Source organism: Aulonocara stuartgranti, assembly GCF_965226115.1.
Source record: "Aulonocara stuartgranti genome assembly, chromosome: 16".
In the NCBI taxonomy this organism is placed as follows: domain Eukaryota; kingdom Metazoa; phylum Chordata; class Actinopteri; order Cichliformes; family Cichlidae; genus Aulonocara; species Aulonocara stuartgranti.
In genome coordinates this window covers 31998460-32017397 of record NC_138952.1, presented here as the reverse complement: position 1 = coordinate 32017397, position 18938 = coordinate 31998460, and the positions used below count along the sequence as shown (strand labels likewise).

The 18938-nt window shown below is 40.4% G+C and overlaps 1 protein-coding gene across 4 annotated transcripts in view; it reads left to right on the top strand.

The window, feature by feature from the left end:
* The first annotated feature begins 2752 nt into the window (after positions 1 to 2752).
* The window catches only part of cacnb4a (calcium channel, voltage-dependent, beta 4a subunit), a 43684-nt gene continuing 27498 nt past the window's right edge, over positions 2753 to 18938 (top strand). The window contains exons 1-3 of one of the 4 annotated variants that reach the window (XM_082507380.1): positions 2753 to 3016; positions 13095 to 13407; positions 14814 to 14897. In XM_082507380.1, coding sequence (XP_082363506.1) covers positions 13345 to 13407; positions 14814 to 14897 — 147 coding nt within the window. In that variant the 5' untranslated portion in view covers positions 2753 to 3016; positions 13095 to 13344. Of the gene's footprint in view, positions 3021 to 13094; positions 13408 to 14813; positions 14898 to 18938 lie in introns of all 4 variants that reach the window. The other 3 variants (XM_082507379.1, XM_082507377.1, XM_082507378.1) reach the window with 3 other exon arrangements.

Here is an 18938-nt window from a genome sequence, read left to right as displayed (position 1 = left end):
TTTTTTGTTATAAAACAATCACATTGTTACAGCTTAAATTACACAAAATGTCAGAAATCTGCACTGTCATGAACAAAAATGTAAAACTTATTTTTCATGATTTGTTGGATTAACCCACTGAGGTCTAAAATACAACCGGCCATTTTTGACTCCTTTTGAGTTTACGTTTGTATTTCACCCTCAGATTGTTTAATTTTATTTTTTCTTTTCAGAACTCTTTTCAACTGAATTTATTTATTTATTTATTTTACTTTCTTTTTATTGTTTTTCTTTAAACATTATACATGGGGTAGGGGGGTAACAACAAAACAACAACAACAACAACAACAACAAAAAGATAAATACAACAGGTAGGATAACAAAAAAACATGTTGGATCTCCTTGTTTCTACAGTTTGATCATTTCTCATTATCAATATGTTGGTCTTTAACCTGTTGGGTTTATGTACTCAGTCCATTTCTCCCACTTTTTATGGTATTGATCTTCCTGAGTTCTTATTCTGTAGGTCAATTGTTCCATAGTTTGTATTTCATCTATAATTTTGATCCATTCGTCCTGTGATGGTGGGTCTATCTTGTTCCATTTTCTTGTAATTGCCTTTTTACAGGCAAAAAACAACTACATTCAGCTCAACTGAATGTAGTTGTTTTGACTGACATACTGCATTAGTATTACTGATCTGAAATCACACAAAGAACTTAAGCTCCTAGTAGTATTTTTTACTGTAAAAAAAAAAAAACAACACAGACATGTTGAGTAAATTTTTATAACTTGAAATGCAAATATAAATTGTACATTTTGTAAAAATATACAACTATTTATCTAAAAATGCAGCCAATACACCTGCCGTTTTTTTCATTTTGTACAACCATTTAAAAATATTACTGAAACTAAAATGAGAGAACAATCAGGTGTCGCAATAAGATGCCCCACAAATGATGTGTGTCAGTAAAAAAAAAAAAAGTTTGTCCACCAAAAGACAGAAGAGCACAGGGATAAACCTGCAGGCCTGACAACAGGAGGTGTATCACTCCGCTGGTTTTCTACTTAGTGACAGTGTTTACGTTGCAAATGTGCCTTTGTGACATTCATTAGTGCCCTCACTGACACACAAAACAAAACGACTACATAACAGAACAACTACACAAGACAACACAACACACTAAGTATACACTCCACACTAAACGTCACAAATCTCCCACATCAAAAATTCTCTCTCTCTCTCTCTCACTCGCTCGCTCTGTCTCGCTGCTGTTACCTTCACTCCTAAAACTTTTCCCTCTTCCTAAACAACCAAATCCCACGTGTTGACTTTTTTTTAAATTGGGCAACATGGTACATTTTTCCACCGATAGGAAAGAGGTGGCTTTTTTCCTTTCTTTACTGTTTTCGCGCTGTCCTTAGAAAATGCTTAAAACACACGCACACAAACGTGATGACAGTATTTAGAAAAAAGCGTGGCTCATATATATTATCATAACTCTGGATTTACTGGCCTGTAATTAAAATTAAAAAACTTTGAAGTCCGAACTTTCAAAGTGGGCTGAATGCAGCTTGTTGCTATGTCAGCTTATATCAGTCATGTGATTTGGAGGTGCAGCGTGTCCGTGGACCACAGAGGGTTAATAACACTCATCTTCCTTCCATTTCCAGAGTTTAACATCCAACCACCTGTGTAAAATCCAAAATTCCCATGGTGTTGTTCAAAATGTGCTCTGGCACGATCATAAACATCGCTTGCTACTGAAAACAAGAAAAAAGCAGGTCCTGCTATGGGTTGAACCATTTGTTAATGGTGCGGGGGGGGGGGGGGGGGGACGACACTATGCAATATATTAAGTTTTAGCATTTATATTCGCTGTTGACTGCAACTACGCTCAAACTGTTAATGCTATCTTATTTTAATAAACAACACTGTCATATGCAAAACTAGGGTGGCACTTGGGGTGGCAAGGGATCATCGCTGGCTGATGGCGCGATATGGCAGCCTCGCTTCTGTCAGTCTTCCCCAGGGCAGCTGTGGCTACAACCATAGTTTGCCTCCACCAGTGTGTGAATGCGAGAGTGAATGAATAGTGGCATTGTAAAGCGCTTTGGGTGCCTTGAAAAGCGCTATATAAATCCAATCCATTATTATTATTATTATTATTTTAGGGTGGCACTTGCCACCCCATGCCACCCTTCTAGATCCGCACCTGTTTACGGCACATTTATTTATTTGTGATTCCTTTCATTTACTACAAAAGCATTTATTTATCGTGTAGACGAACCAGACTTGCTGTTAGAACTGCACTTCTTTTTTTATGTATATAAAACTAGATTAAATGTGTAGTTAAACATCTTCACACCAAGAGAAAAGGAAGTTTCGCTTGTTCGGCCCACTGACTAATTAAGATGAAAATGATCTGTATGTGGCCCAGGAAGTAAAATGAGGCTGACGTCCCTGCTGTAGACAGTGTTGGGGAGTAACGGAATACATGTACCGCCGTTACGTATTTAAAATACAAAATATTAGTAACTGTATTCCGTTACAGTTACCGTTTAAAAAGGTGGTATTCAGAATACAGTTACTTTGTTGAAATAAATGGATTGCACTGCGGTACTTTCCTGTTTCATTTTGTCGCGGGTCAGGACTGTTTGGGTTTTGTTTGACAGCTACGTTCTGTTGTTCCAGGCAGCAGCGTTACGGTTGCCATGGTTACAGGGCAACGCTCTCTCTCTCTCTCTGCGACTTAGTGTTTCCTGGGTGAGAGAGCGCCTTTTCGTTGTTGTTGTTGTGCTAAGCTAACAGGCAGAATGCTACAAGCATAGCTCTAAAGAATGTAGCATCACGGGCAGTGTAGTCCGTGTTGCAGGGAGAATGGACTGCCATACACGTTATGTGTCTGTGAGCGCGAGGAGGGAGAAAAAGGGGAGTGGAAAGGTACGAGTTGTCATCGAGGAAAAACGGGCGCTGGAAACATGTAAATATAATAATAACCACTGCAGCCAAGAAGACAGCCTGACGAGCCCAGTTGTAAGTAAGCTATTAAGGCTCGACTGTACACTGTGTTCGTGTTTTCCTCCGAAAACAATAAGTTCTGTTGGAGCAGTCTTTCAACGCCTCTCTCTGTCTCTCGCAAGCAGAGTTGACCCAGACAACAAAGTAAAGCTATTTTTCGGCTACGAGCCGACAGGGACCCCGCCGTATTAGTCAGAGGTCCCTTTACTACAGTTCGGAGTCGCGGACCTTCAGTAACAGTAATAAATCACACAGCAATAGTACATTCACGTTGTTGTAAAAAGCATGATAATATATTAAGTAATCCAAAGTATTCAGAATACGTTACTGTCATTGAGTAACGTAACGGAATACGTTACAGAATACATTTTGGGGCATGTATTCTGTATTCTGTAATGGAATACATTTTAAAAGTACTGCGGTCAAGTGAGCCCTCACTTACGAAGTCGCAGTCAAGCTAGCCGCCCCGCCAGCCGCACCGAAAATGTGGTTGCACTACTCTTACGTATATTACGGTATGGGTGAAAACCGGCTTAGAAACGCAGTGTTTTGTGTCCTGACACTATTTTACTTCACAATCCACTCCCATTTTTAGTGTATCTCCACTTTCCCCCCTGTGATCCACAGCCCAAATTACTGTATGATTCAGAGGAAATTAACAATAAAATTTACCCAATTTACTCAACTATACTTTTAATGTCCTCATCTTTGACCTCAGATTACAGGAAAACTGTAAGAGGTGACGCAGATATTTCACTGGATTATGACTCTGGGTGACCCCCACTCTGCACCCTGTGATCCACAGCCAAAATTACTGTACGGATTTTGAGAAAATTCATAGCAAAATCTTCCCATTGTGCTTTACTGTACTCCACATATTAACATCTTTGAGCTCCGATTACAGGAAAATTGTAAGAGGTGACGCAGATATTTCACTGGATTCTGACTCTAGGCTGTCGCCACTCTTCACCCTGTGATCCACAGCCAAAATTACTGTATGGATTTTGAGAAAATTCATAGCAAAATCTTCCCATTATGCTTTACTGTACTCCACATATTGACATCTTTGAGCTCTGATTACAGGAAAACTGTAAGAGGTGACACAGATATTTCACTGGATTCTGACTCTGGGGGACCCCCACTCTGCACCCTGTGATCCACAGCCAAAATTACTGTACGGATTTTGAGAAAATTGATAGTAAACTTTGCACAATTTACTCTACTGTACTCTATATATTCTCATCTTTGAGCTTAGATTAAAGGAAAACTGTAAGAGGTGACGCAGATATCTCACTGGATTATGACTCTGGGTGACCCCCACTCTGCACCCTGTGATCCACAGCAAAAATTACTGTATGGATTTTGAGAAAATTCATAGCAAAATCTTCCCATTTTGCTTTACTGTACTTTATACATTGACATCTTTGAGCTCCGATTACAGGAAAACTGTAAGAGGTGACGCAGATATTTCACTGGATTATGAATCTAGGCTGTCGCCACTCTGCACCCTGTCATCCACAGCCAAAATTACTGTACAGTTTTTGAGAAAATTGATAGTAAACTTTGCACAATTTACTGTACTATACTCTATATATTCTCATCTTTGAGCTCAGATTACAGGGAAACTGTAAGAGGTGACGCAGATATTTCACTGGATTCTGACTCTAGGCCATCTCCACTCTTCACCCTGTGATCCACAGCCAAAATTACTGTACGGTTTTTGAGAAAATTGATAGTAAACTTTGCACAATTTACTCTACTGTACTTTTAATATCCTCGTCTTTAACCTCAGATTACAGGAAAACTGTAAGAGGTGACGCAGATATTTCACTGGATTATGACTCTGGGTGACCCCCACTCTGCACCCTGTGATCCACAGCAAAAATTACTGTACGGATTTTGAGAAAATTGATAGTAAACTTTGCACAATTTACTGTACTATACTCTATATATTCTCATTTTTGAGCTCAGATTACAGGAAAACCATAAGAGGTGACGCAGATATTTCACTGGATTATGAATCTAGGCTGTCGCCACTCTGCACCCTGTGATCCACAGCAAAAATTACTGTTTGGATTTTGAGAAAATTCATAGCAAAATCTTCCCATTTTGCTTTACTGTACTCTACATATTGACATCTTTGGCCTCAGATTACAGGAAAACTATAAGAGGTGACGCAGATATCTCACTGGATTCTGACTCTAGGCTGTCACCACTCTTCACCCTGTGATCCACAGCCAAAATTACTGTACGGTTTTTGAGAAAATTGATAGTAAACTTTGCACAATTTACTCTACTGTACTTTTAATATCCTCGTCTTTAACCTCAGATTACAGGAAAACTGTAAGAGGTGACGCAGATATTTCACTGGATTCTGACTCTAGGCTGTCGCCACTCTTCACCCTGTGATCCACAGCAAAAATTACTGTACGGTTTTTGAGAAAATTGATAGTAAACTTTGCACAATTTACTCTACTGTACTCTATATATTCTCATCTTTGAGCTCAGATTACAGGAAAACTATAAGAGGTGACGCAGATATCTCACTGGATTATGACTCTGGGTGACCCCCACTCTGCATGCTGTGATCCACAGCCAAAATTACTGTACAGTTTTTGAGAAAATTGATAGTAAACTTTGCACAATTTACTCTACTGTACTCTATATATTCTCATCTTTGAGCTCAGATTACAGGAAAACTATAAGAGGTGACGCAGGTATTTCACTGGATTCTGAATCTAGGCTGTCGCCACTCTTCACCCTGTCATCCACAGCCAAAATTACTGTACAGTTTTTGAGAAAATTCATGGTAAAATCTTCCCATTTTGCTTTACTGTACTCTACATATTGACATCTTTGAGCTCCGATTACAGGAAAACTGTAAGAGGTGACGCAGATATTTCACTGGATTCTGAATCTAGGCCATCTCCACTCTTCACCCTGTGATCCACAGCCAAAATTACTGTACGGATTTTGAGAAAATTGATAGTAAACTTTGCACAATTTACTCTACTGTACTCTATATATTCTCATCTTTGAGCTTAGATTACAGGAAAACTGTAAGAGGTGACGCAGATATCTCACTGGATTATGACTCTGGGTGACCCCCACTCTGCACCCTGTGATCCACAGCAAAAATTACTGTATGGATTTTGAGAAAATTCATAGCAAAATCTTCCCATTTTGCTTTACTGTACTCTACATATTGACATCTTTGGCCTCAGATGACAGGAAAACCATAAGAGGTGACGCAGATATTTCACTGGATTATGAATCTAGGCCATCTCCACTCTGCACCCTGTGATCCACAGCCAAAATTACTGTACGGTTTTTGAGAAAATTGATAGTAAAATCTTCCCATTTTGCTTTACTGTACTCTACATATTGACATCTTTGAGCTCAGATTACAGGAAAACTATAAGAGGTGACACAGATATTTCACTGGATTCTGACTCTAGGCTGTCTCCACTCTGCACCCTGTGATCCACAGCCAAAATTACTGTACGGATTTTGAGAAAATTGATAGTAAACTTTGCACAATTTACTGTACTGTACTTTATATATTGACATCTTTGAGCTCAGATTACAGGAAAACTGTAAGAGGTGACGCAGATATTTCACTGGATTATGAATCTAGGCTGTCGCCACTCTGCACCCTGTCATCCACAGCCAAAATTACTGTACGGTTTTTGAGAAAATTGATAGTAAAATCTTCCCATTTTGCTTTACTGTACTCTACATATTGACATCTTTGAGCTCAGATTACAGGAAAACTATAAGAGGTGACGCAGATATCTCACTGGATTATGACTCTAGGCTGTCGCCACTCTTCACCCTGTGATCCACAGAAAAAATTACTGTACGGTTTTTGAGAAAATTGATAGTAAACTTTGCACAATTTACTCTACTGTACTTTTAATATTCTCATCTTTGACCTCAGATTACAGGAAAACTATAAGAGGTGGCGCAGATATCTCACTGGATTCTGACTCTGGGTGACCCCCACTCTGCACCCTGTGATCCACAGCCAAAATTACTGTACGGATTTCTGATAAAATTAAATCCTATTCCATTACCAAACAAAATGAGTTCATTGAAGTATTTGCTTAACTACAAGAAATGTCTTTCCACACACAATTTAAATTTTTCAAAATGTCATTCACACACCACCTCAAGTATCAACTTCAGTTTTAGACATTATTTATTCAGTGCTTAATCACAACAATAGTCAACTTAAGGCACTTACATAATAAGTTAAACCTTACAATAATACATACAGAGAAAAACCCAACAATCATATGACCCCCTATGAGCAACAGTGGGAAGGAAAAACTCCCTTTTAACAGGAAGAAACCTCCGGCAGAACCAGGCTCAGGGAGGGGCGGCCATCTGCCTCAACCGGTCAGGGTGAGAAATTACATTTCTCAGATTACTGATTTCTCATATTACTACTACACAGTTTAGATACACTCAACAAAAATATAAACGCAACACCTTTGTTACTGCTCCCATTCCCCATGGGATGGACGTAGAGACCGAAAATTCATTCCAGATACACAATATAACCATCCCTCCCAAACAGTGGTCACAAATCAGTCCAAATGTGTGGTAGTGGGCACATCTGCTATATTGAGATAATCCATCCCACCTCACAGGTGTGCCACATCAGGATGCTGATCTGACATCATGAGTAGTGCACAGGTGTACCTCAGACTGCCCACAACAAAAGGCCACCCTGGAATGTGCAGTTTTGTCTCACAGCAAAATGCCACAGATGCCACAAGCAATGAGGGAGCGTGCAATTGGCATGCTGACAGCAGGAATGTCAACCAGATCTGTCGCCCGTGCATTGAATGTTCATTTCTCAACCATAAGCCGTCTCCACAGGCGTTTCAGAGAATATGGCAGCACATCCAACCGGCCTCACAACCGCAGACCTCGTGTAACCACACCAGCCCAGGACCTCCACATCCAGCAGGTTCACCTCCAAGATCGTCTGAGACCAGCCACCCAGACAGCTGCTGGAACAATTGGTTTGCACAACCAAACAATTTCTGCACAAACTGTCAGAAACCGTCTCAGGGAAGCTCAACTGCATGCCCGTCGTCCTCATCGGGGTCTTGACCTGACTCCAGCTCGTCGCCGTAACAGACTTGTGTGGGCAAATGCTCACATTCGATGGCGTCTGGCACGTTGGAGAGGTGTGCGCTTCACGGATGAATCATGGTTCACATTGTTCAGGGCAGATGGCAGCTGAGAATGTCCCAGTTCTTGCATGGCCAGCATACTCGTCACCCATTGAGCATGTTCGGGATGTGCTTGACCGGCGTATACGACAGCGTGTACCAGTTCCCACGATTATCCAACAACCTCGCACAGCCATTGAAGTGGAGTGGACCAACATTCCACAGGCCACAATTGACAATCTGATAGACTCCATGCGACGATGTGTTGCACTGCATGAGGCAAATGGTGGTCACACCAGATACTGACCGGTTCTGGGTCCCCAGACCCCCAATAGCGCAAAAAACTGCACATTCCAGGGTGGCCTTTTGTTGTGGGCAGTCTGAGGTACACCTGTGCACTACTCATGATGTCAGATCAGCATCCTGATGTGGCACACCTGTGAGGTGGGATGGATTATCTCAATATAGCAGATGTGCCCACTACCACACATTTGGACTGATTTGTGACCACTGTTTGGGAGGGATGGTTATATTGTGTATCTGGAATGAATTTTCGGTCTCTACGTCCATCCCATGGGGAATGGGAGCAGTAACAAAGGTGTTGCGTTTATATTTTTGTTGAGTGTATCTAAACTGTGTAGTAGTAATATGAGAAATCAGTAATCTGAGAAATGTAATTTCTCACCCTGACCGGTTGAGGCAGATGGCCGCCCCTCCCTGAGCCTGGTTCTGCCGGAGGTTTCTTCCTGTTAAAAGGGAGTTTTTCCTTCCCACTGTTGCTCATAGGGGGTCATATGATTGTTGGGTTTTTCTCTGTATGTATTATTGTAAGGTTTAACTTATTATGTAAGTGCCTTAAGTTGACTATTGTTGTGATTAAGCACTGAATAAATAATGTCTAAAACTGAAGTTGATACTTGAGGTGGTGTGTGAATGACATTTTGAAAAATTTAAATTGTGTGTGGAAAGACATTTCTTGTAGTTAAGCAAATACTTCAATGAACTCATTTTGTTTGGTAATGGAATAGGATTTAATTTTATCAGAAATCCGTACAGTAATTTTGGCTGTGGATCACAGGGTGCAGAGTGGGGGTCACCCAGAGTCAGAATCCAGTGAGATATCTGCGTCACCTCTTATAGTTTTCCTGTAATCTGAGGTCAAAGATGAGAATATTAAAAGTACAGTAGAGTAAATTGTGCAAAGTTTACTATCAATTTTCTCAAAAACCGTACAGTAATTTTTTCTGTGGATCACAGGGTGAAGAGTGGGGGTCACCCAGAGTCAGAATCCAGTGAAATATCTGCGTCACCTCTTACAGTTTTCCTGTAATCTGAGGTTAAAGACGAGGATATTAAAAGTACAGTAGAGTAAATTGTGAAGATTTTACCATGAATTTTCTCAAAAACTGTACAGTAATTTTGGCTGTGGATCACAGCATGCAGAGTGGGGGTCACCCAGAGTCAGAATCCAGTGAAATATCTGCGTCACCTCTTATAGTTTTCCTGTAATCTGAGCTCAAAGATGAGAATATATAGAGTACAGTAGAGTAAATTGTGCAAAGTTTACTATCAATTTTCTCAAAAACCGTACAGTAATTTTTGCTGTGGATCACAGGGTGAAGAGTGGAGATGGCCTAGATTCATAATCCAGTGAAATATCTGCGTCACCTCTTATGGTTTTCCTGTAATCTGAGCTCAAAGATGAGAATATATAGAGTATAGTACAGTAAATTGTGCAAAGTTTACTATCAATTTTCTCAAAATCCGTACAGTAATTTTTGCTGTGGATCACAGGGTGCAGAGTGGGGGTCACCCAGAGTCATAATCCAGTGAAATATCTGTGTCACCTCTTACAGTTTTCCTGTAATCTGAGGTTAAAGACGAGGATATTAAAAGTACAGTAGAGTAAATTGTGCAAAGTTTACTATCAATTTTCTCAAAAACCGTACAGTAATTTTGGCTGTGGATCACAGGGTGAAGAGTGGTGACAGCCTAGAGTCAGAATCCAGTGAGATATCTGCGTCACCTCTTATAGTTTTCCTGTAATCTGAGGCCAAAGATGTCAATATGTAGAGTACAGTAAAGCAAAATGGGAAGATTTTGCTATGAATTTTCTCAAAATCCATACAGTAATTTTTGCTGTGGATCACAGGGTGCAGAGTGGGGGTCACCCAGAGTCATAATCCAGTGAGATATCTGCGTCACCTCTTACAGTTTTCCTGTAATCTAAGCTCAAAGATGAGAATATATAGAGTACAGTAGAGTAAATTGTGCAAAGTTTACTATCAATTTTCTCAAAATCCGTACAGTAATTTTGGCTGTGGATCACAGGGTGAAGAGTGGAGATGGCCTAGATTCAGAATCCAGTGAAATATCTGCGTCACCTCTTACAGTTTTCCTGTAATCGGAGCTCAAAGATGTCAATATGTAGAGTACAGTAAAGCAAAATGGGAAGATTTTACTATCAATTTTCTCAAAAACTGTACAGTAATTTTGGCTGTGGATGACAGGGTGCAGAGTGGAGACAGCCTAGATTCATAATCCAGTGAAATATCTGCGTCACCTCTTACAGTTTTCCTGTAATCGGAACTCAAAGATGTCAATATGTAGAGTACAGTAAAGCAAAATGGGAAGATTTTACTATCAATTTTCTCAAAATCCATACAGTAATTTTTGCTGTGGATCACAGGGTGAAGAGTGGAGATGGCCTAGATTCATAATCCAGTGAAATATCTGCGTCACCTCTTATAGTTTTCCTGTAATCTGAGCTCAAAGATGAGAATATATAGAGTACAGTAGAGTAAATTGTGCAAAGTTTACTATCAATTTTCTCAAAATCCGTACAGTAATTTTGGCTGTGGATCACAGGGTGAAGAGTGGAGATGGCCTAGATTCAGAATCCAGTGAAATATCTGCGTCACCTCTTACAGTTTTCCTGTAATCGGAGCTCAAAGATGTCAATATGTAGAGTACAGTAAAGCAAAATGGGAAGATTTTACTATCAATTTTCTCAAAAACTGTACAGTAATTTTGGCTGTGGATCACAGGGTGAAGAGTGGAGATGGCCTAGATTCATAATCCAGTGAAATATCTGCGTCACCTCTTATGGTTTTCCTGTAATCTGAGCTCAAAGATGAGAATATATAGAGTATAGTACAGTAAATTGTGCAAAGTTTACTATCAATTTTCTCAAAATCCGTACAGTAATTTTTGCTGTGGATCACAGGGTGCAGAGTGGGGGTCACCCAGAGTCAGAATCCAGTGAAATATCTGCGTCACCTCTTACAGTTTTCCTGTAATCTGAGGTTAAAGACGAGGATATTAAAAGTACAGTAGAGTAAATTGTGCAAAGTTTACTATCAATTTTCTCAAAAACCGTACAGTAATTTTGGCTGTGGATCACAGGGTGAAGAGTGGTGACAGCCTAGAGTCAGAATCCAGTGAGATATCTGCGTCACCTCTTATAGTTTTCCTGTAATCTGAGGCCAAAGATGTCAATATGTAGAGTACAGTAAAGCAAAATGGGAAGATTTTGCTATGAATTTTCTCAAAATCCATACAGTAATTTTTGCTGTGGATCACAGGGTGCAGAGTGGGGGTCACCCAGAGTCATAATCCAGTGAGATATCTGCGTCACCTCTTACAGTTTTCCTGTAATCTGAGCTCAAAGATGAGAATATATAGAGTACAGTAGAGTAAATTGTGCAAAGTTTACTATCAATTTTCTCAAAATCCGTACAGTAATTTTGGCTGTGGATGACAGGGTGCAGAGTGGCGACAGCCTAGATTCAGAATCCAGTGAAGTATCTGCGTCACCTCTTATAGTTTTCCTGTAATCGGAGCTCAAAGATGTCAATATGTAGAGTACAGTAAAGCAAAATGGGAAGATTTTACCATGAATTTTCTCAAAAACTGTACAGTAATTTTTGCTGTGGATCACAGGGTGCAGAGTGGGGGTCACCCAGAGTCATAATCCAGTGAGATATCTGCGTCACCTCTTACAGTTTTCCTGTAATCTAAGCTCAAAGATGAGAATATATAGAGTACAGTAGAGTAAATTGTGCAAAGTTTACTATCAATTTTCTCAAAATCCGTACAGTAATTTTGGCTGTGGATCACAGGGTGAAGAGTGGAGATGGCCTAGATTCATAATCCAGTGAAATATCTGCGTCACCTCTTACAGTTTTCCTGTAATCGGAGATCAAAGATGTCAATATGTAGAGTACAGTAAAGCAAAATGGGAAGATTTTACTATCAATTTTCTCAAAAACTGTACAGTAATTTTGGCTGTGGCTCACAGCATGCAGAGTGGGGGTCACCCAGAGTCAGAATCCAGTGAGATATCTGCGTCACCTCTTATAGTTTTCCTGTAATCTGAGCTCAAAGATGAGGACATTAAAAGTATAGTTGAGTAAATTGGGTAAATTTTATTGTTAATTTTCTCTGAATCATACAGTAATTTGGGCTGTGGATCACAGGGGTGAAAGTGGAGATTAACCAAAACTGGGAGTGGATTGTGAAGTAAAATAGTGTCAGGACAGAAAACACTGCGTTTCTAAGCCAGTCGGCACCTATACCGTAATATGCGTAAGAGTAGTGCAACAACATTTTAGGTGCGGCTGGCGGGGCGGCTAGCTTGACTGCGACTTCGTAAGTGAGGGCTCACTTGACCGCAGTTTAAAAGTAACCTTCCCAACACTGGCTGTGGAGGATAGAGTTAAGTTGAATATCATATATAAAGTAGGCTATAAAAAATGTTGTTGTTTTTTTTTTACGTGTGACATAAACACAAGTGTGAATGTTTTTAAATATATTATCTAATTGAGTTTGACTTTTGACGGCTGCCCTCCAAATGACACACGCTGAGTGTACGAAATTCTCAAGTTCTACTTCGTCCTTGAACGCAGCACTCCTGTAACCCTGTGTGATGCGTGTGGGAGGAAGAGGAGGGCTACATCTGATGTACGTGCCCTGTCCACTCCGTAAAGATCTGCAGGAGGACACGTCCGAGCTGCCGTCCAAGTCTTTTCTCTTCTGCTGGCGTGAATCGGAGTAAAGCTGGAGCCGGCGGTTCACTGTCCGCCGCCCGAGGAGCGGCACTTCCAGTGGAGTGGCACCGAGCGCCAGCCTCCGCCTTGGACCGACGAACTGGCTGAGATGTCCCGGCACATCTACACCCGTCACGGGATAGCAGAGGGGATGCAGAAGCCCGTGTTTCAGGTAGAAAAGAAAAAAAAAACATGACGTGAAACAGCGAGAATCTGTAGCAAATGTTTTAATGATGAAGACAAATCTTAAAATATATGCAAATATGCACGGGGGGACAATGAAGCCCCCTTACTCCACACTACGATGACATACCTAATAATAATAATAATAATAATAATTGGAAAAAAAAAAAAGTCATCCTGCTCGTTGTCTTGGTGAGGATGCATTCATTATCTTCAACTAGTCCTCGAGGTGTTATTAGTCAAACTGAGACTGCACGGGATCTGCAGCGTGGCGTGAATTTGATTTATTCAAAAAGGAATGAAATTAGGTGCTCAATTATTAAGCACTTTATGACTGAGCCCAGCTCGTGATGCATGAGGTAGTTTAAAAAACTTTTCCAGAGAAGGGAGGTACTTTACCCCCTCCCATATTTTTTCAATGTTACAACATTTGCAGATTGTTAATGTAACTGTGTGCGCACTTAGATGTAATGAATGGGAGTGCTGCTATTTGATTACCAGGAAAGAATCAGATAGGAATCAGATATTATGAAGCATAATAATCAATGAAATAATTAATTTTCCCAAGACTATGTAGCCTAATAGTTGTGGTCAGAAATTCATCCTGCTCAGGATGGTTCAGGCTCGGGCTTGAATCACATTTCTTTGTGTTTTTGAACTGCTGACGTCACTAACTTTAAGGATTTTACTCCGGGTGGGGGGAAATTTTTGAACATTCAGTACATTAATCAGGCAAATAAAACATTATCTACTACAGAATGTGTGTAAATACAGAACTCAGCAAAGTGGCCTCGTTAGAGACCGTTATACACAGCAAAGGCACTTTTGCTTTGTGTTGTGATTTTCTGAAGTTATAGTTTGGCCATGCCTGCAATTTAAAATTAAGATGGGATCACTGAAAGTGATATTCCTCCCTCTGCTGTCACAAAGGGATATGATACCAGGCGCAAGAGTGTCATAAGAGCCAAGCGCTGCAACCATTTACTATATTTCACCTCATTTCCTGCTCAAGTGAAGTATGCCCTCGCTGCACTTAAACAAATTGCTTGTGTGTGAAAATAGGTCAGAAAAAACTGAATCCGTACATCGGGGCAGTGTTCACGCAAAGCTGCACTTATCATAGACCTTAGTGTGACAGTCCGAGAAAGCATTAAAAGACCGGCTTCTTATAATCAGGTCATCACAGCAGACAAGAGACAGCTGGTTGGCATCAACGTCACTTTAACCAGAGAGACTGAGATGCTGGTTTTAACGGGGTTACTGAAAGGAAGGTGCCCTTGGGTTTGTCCTGTAGAGGAGAGGGGGATAAATAAAGGGAAGGGCCAACAAAAATACAATCACAAATATAAAATAAAAGAGCAGAGTTCATTCGCGGGTCTGTTTTGCCTTCATTAGGCTAACAGGGGGACTTACTCCAGACGCAGTCGACTGAAGAGGTCCGATGGCAGCACCACTTCCACCAGCTTCATCCTCAGACAGGTAGGACATGACGAACTTGAACTTTTAGAGGTCAAGCATAAACCTGACTGCATTTCTGCTTCGTCGAGGCATAGATCTGGTTAATACTGATGAAAGCTTCACCATGTAGCGCTGCACCTGGCTACAACACATATGACAAGCGTCTTTAGTTTAGGCAGCAACTCAGTTCAATTCAATTCAGTTTTATTCATATAGCACCAAATCACAACAACAGTTGCCTTGAGGTGCTTGATATTGTAATGAAAAAACCCTACAATAATACAGAGAAAACCCCAACTGTCAGATTAGGAAAAAGGAAGGAACAACTCTCTTTTAACAGGAAGAAACCTCAGGGGTCACCATCTGCTGCAACTGGTTTAGGGGTAAGGGGAGGGAGACGGGACAAAAGACACTGTGGAAGAGAGCCAGAGATTAATGGTCTTAGCAAACATCCTAATTGTGTCTTAATAGCCTACCAGGTCCTTTGGAAAGGAGTTAAAGAGCTATAAACAACACTATGAAGCACTTAAGACTAATAATTGATGCAAACCCCAGCTCTGACAGTGAGTGGTGAACACTTGCTGTTTGAAGATTTCCCTGGTGGAATGAAGTGTTTTTGAGAGCTCATCTCTGGACCACTGTTGATTTCTGACCTCAATCCATCATTACATAACTTTTGGTTAGACTCATATGGGTTTGGCTCCAATGTGAAGAGAAAACACTGTGGCAGCAGATAACATGTTGTCAGTCTAGAAGATGTTCTGCTGTAGTCCAGGGAATAGATGGCCTTGATTTGGTCTCACTTGGGAATTTAGCTAACTGACCTGCTTTTGAGTCATCTACCAAACTTTCACGAGTCACGGGAGCAGCGCCAGGCAACACTGTTTGGATGCACCGCCTCTTTTGTATATGTCACAGTGAAAACAAAATTCAATTTCTTAAGTCCCTTCTTTAATTCATAATGTGCTTGCGCCAGACTACTTTACAGTGCTTACCGTGGACTTTGACATCCTGCTGACAAGTTACCAAGGGAACCAAGGCTGCAGAGGCCATACAAAGATACAAGAATAGTTCATCTGTGACTACCTTTGTCCCAAAGCCCCACTCTTTCTCTCCCTTTTTCATGCTTTCAAACCTGACCTCAAACAAACTTGGTCACACGTGCTCTTTGGAGATACAGTAAATCAGGCCAAATCAAGTTGGAGAAAGAACTGAATCATCAGATGTCAGTTATGATGGTGTAGCCCTTCATTAGTCACAGAAATCATCTTTTTGTACATAATTCCATTTGAACAAAACTGAGCATAACACCAGATGATTAGCAATGTAAATAAAATATAAGATCTGTATTTTATTGAGCAGCACACTAATGAATGCAGTTTGTGTTCAGTGTAAACATCATCCATTAATTAGTGAATGCCTACTGCTTGACACTGGAGTAATAATATGACTCACAGGAAGTGAAGAAGGTGGAAAAGACAGTTTTGCAGACAGACCTCAAAGAAAGAAAGAGTAGACAAAAAGAAGGAGAGGCAAAAAGTAAAGCACAAGGACAGTGGAATGAAATGAAAGCTCTTGCCCACTCCATTTACTTATTACACACTCAGAGATTTCTGTAACGCCCCCGCTGTGATTTGTGTCATCACCGGTGTGATCGTCATCAGGTAAGAAGAGAAGGAGTGGGCTCTCTCTCTTTGATGCCCACGTGTATCCATAGTAACAGCCTTCAACAACAACAGGGGTCAAGCTGACAAGGTTGATTAGCAGAAAACTGCGCCGCCTCCTTTCTTTTCACAAGAAGGTAACAGTTTTTTTTTATTTATTTTACAGCAAAAACTCAATGAAAGGAGAAAAAAGTGAGATGAAGGCATTCTTTACAGCAGCCGAGGTAGATATCGAATGTTTTTATTGAACGTTCCTCCTCTACAGGTCATTTGTGGACATTACAGAATCATGGTCAACATTATAAATCTTCCCTGGACTCTGGAGTTATTAATGTTAGTTTGTTCAGCTCTGCAACGAGGGAGAAAAGGATTAGGCGTGATCCATGCGAATACCAATTTTTGTATCGTTTTCAAAATTTGGTTTTTAAATATTAGCCTTTTCTGTTGCAAATTGTGATCTTAGGCCAGTTCAAATGTGGCTATGTGATGTTAAGAGTCCAAGAAAGACCAAAAAAGTTGCAGTGTCACAGTTCAGTGCAGCCATTTACTGTCTGATCAATTATTGTGGTTCCAAAGACAGATCACGTTGTACAGTACAGTAAAATGATGGTGATACCAGATGTCAGTAAATTACTTTGAAGTAACATTACATCACTCGTAACCTTGCAGTATTTCACTTTACAATGACATTACGATTGGAAAAAAAGAAAGAATAATGTTCATTTTACTGTGTGGGTGTGGTTTGACAAGATATGACAGGTTGTGTTGGCAGCATAAGCAAACAGCAATCCAACTGTCACCAGAATGCAATATAAATATTGCTCTTCACCCACTTCAAACCAGTAGGAGCACAAATACAAAATTTTTCATCTGTGTAATAACCAAAGATTGGCAGAAAATAGTGCATTTAACTAGGAGACCACAGGGATCAGGGCAAGGCGAGGTGGGGTCTGCCGTCTTCTGAATGACCTCTGGTGCTTGTCTTACAAAGAAAAATGAGAGAAAATGACTTAAATTAATTGTTTGCTCCAATGGACGGCTGTGTCACAATACAGGGACATTATGTTCCAGGAGATATGGATGACGAGTCTGAGTCACTGCATGTGATACCGAACAGATCTGCTGCCGAGATGGTAAAAAACTGATTCTCCCAGATGGTACGCAGAGCACCTACACACAGATGTTTATGTGTGCTGTTGGCGAGTGGATACCTGATCGAATCCTGAGCCAGGCTTTAAGGTCCATGAAAGGATTATTTATAAGACAGACTTGTAAAAAGGCCTTTAACCTTTCCTCCATAGCAACAACTTAAAGATGCAGATAGACACAGAAGACGAAACATTCAGCTTTTTTATTGTCTGTTTGGATTTGCATCTGTTTGCAACCAGTTTGCACTTCTCTCTGGTCACTTAGCATTTTTGTAGCAATTCTTGTAATGTGAATTTTCTATCTCCTTATGCTAATTTGTCATCTGTTTCTGTTCAGTTTTTGTCTCTGTACACAGTTTCAGGTTATTTTGTCTGTTCAAAATCGTTTTGCAGCTGTCTGTATTCATCGCACCTCTTTCTTCGGCTGGCTCTATTTGACCCTCATGCATCTAATTATGTTTTGTTTTTAAGACTAGCTGCTGGTTTGCATCTTTGGAGGTCTTTGCAATTGTTAAATGCATTGACCTCTTAATAAGAAATGTTAACTCCCCCTTCAAACAGGGGTTCTGAACTCTTGAGGTTAGCTGGGTCTGTACTCGGGTAGGCCATTCAGCAGTTCTGAACTATGGTTGGGATTTTATCAGGAATTCCTGAATTCATATTAATATGAAACAATATATATGTAGCAAATGACAAGAAAGATCATCTCCTTCAAAGGTCCCACATTTACATTGTGTACAGCTCTCATTATCTTCGTTGTTTTTTTTTAGTCTTTCAGTTCTACCGGAATCTACTACTTATAACATAGACACTTCTCTACACATATGTATTAAAGATAGGTGCTATGAGTGGGAATAATTTTACAGTGCTGCTAACAGCAAGTACATGTATGTAATTTAATTTAGGGTTTATGCTGTCTAACAAAAAATGAGTAAAAAGCACCAACAACCGGTTGCAGCAGATGGCCCCGCCCCTCCCTGAGCCTGGTTCTGCTGGAGGTTTCTTCCTGTTAGAAGGGAGTTTTTCCTTCACTGTCGCCAAGTGCTTGCTCACAGGGAGTCATCTCATCGTTGTTGTTTTCTCTGTATGTGGGGTTTTTAATCTACAATATAAAGTGCCTTGAGGCAACTCTTGTTGTGATTTGGCACCATATAAATAATGTTGAATTAAATTATTCAAAGCAGAATAATTGTCATTTGGGGAACTCTGAGCTTATTAAAACCAGTCTGTCTTGATAACACAGACATAAA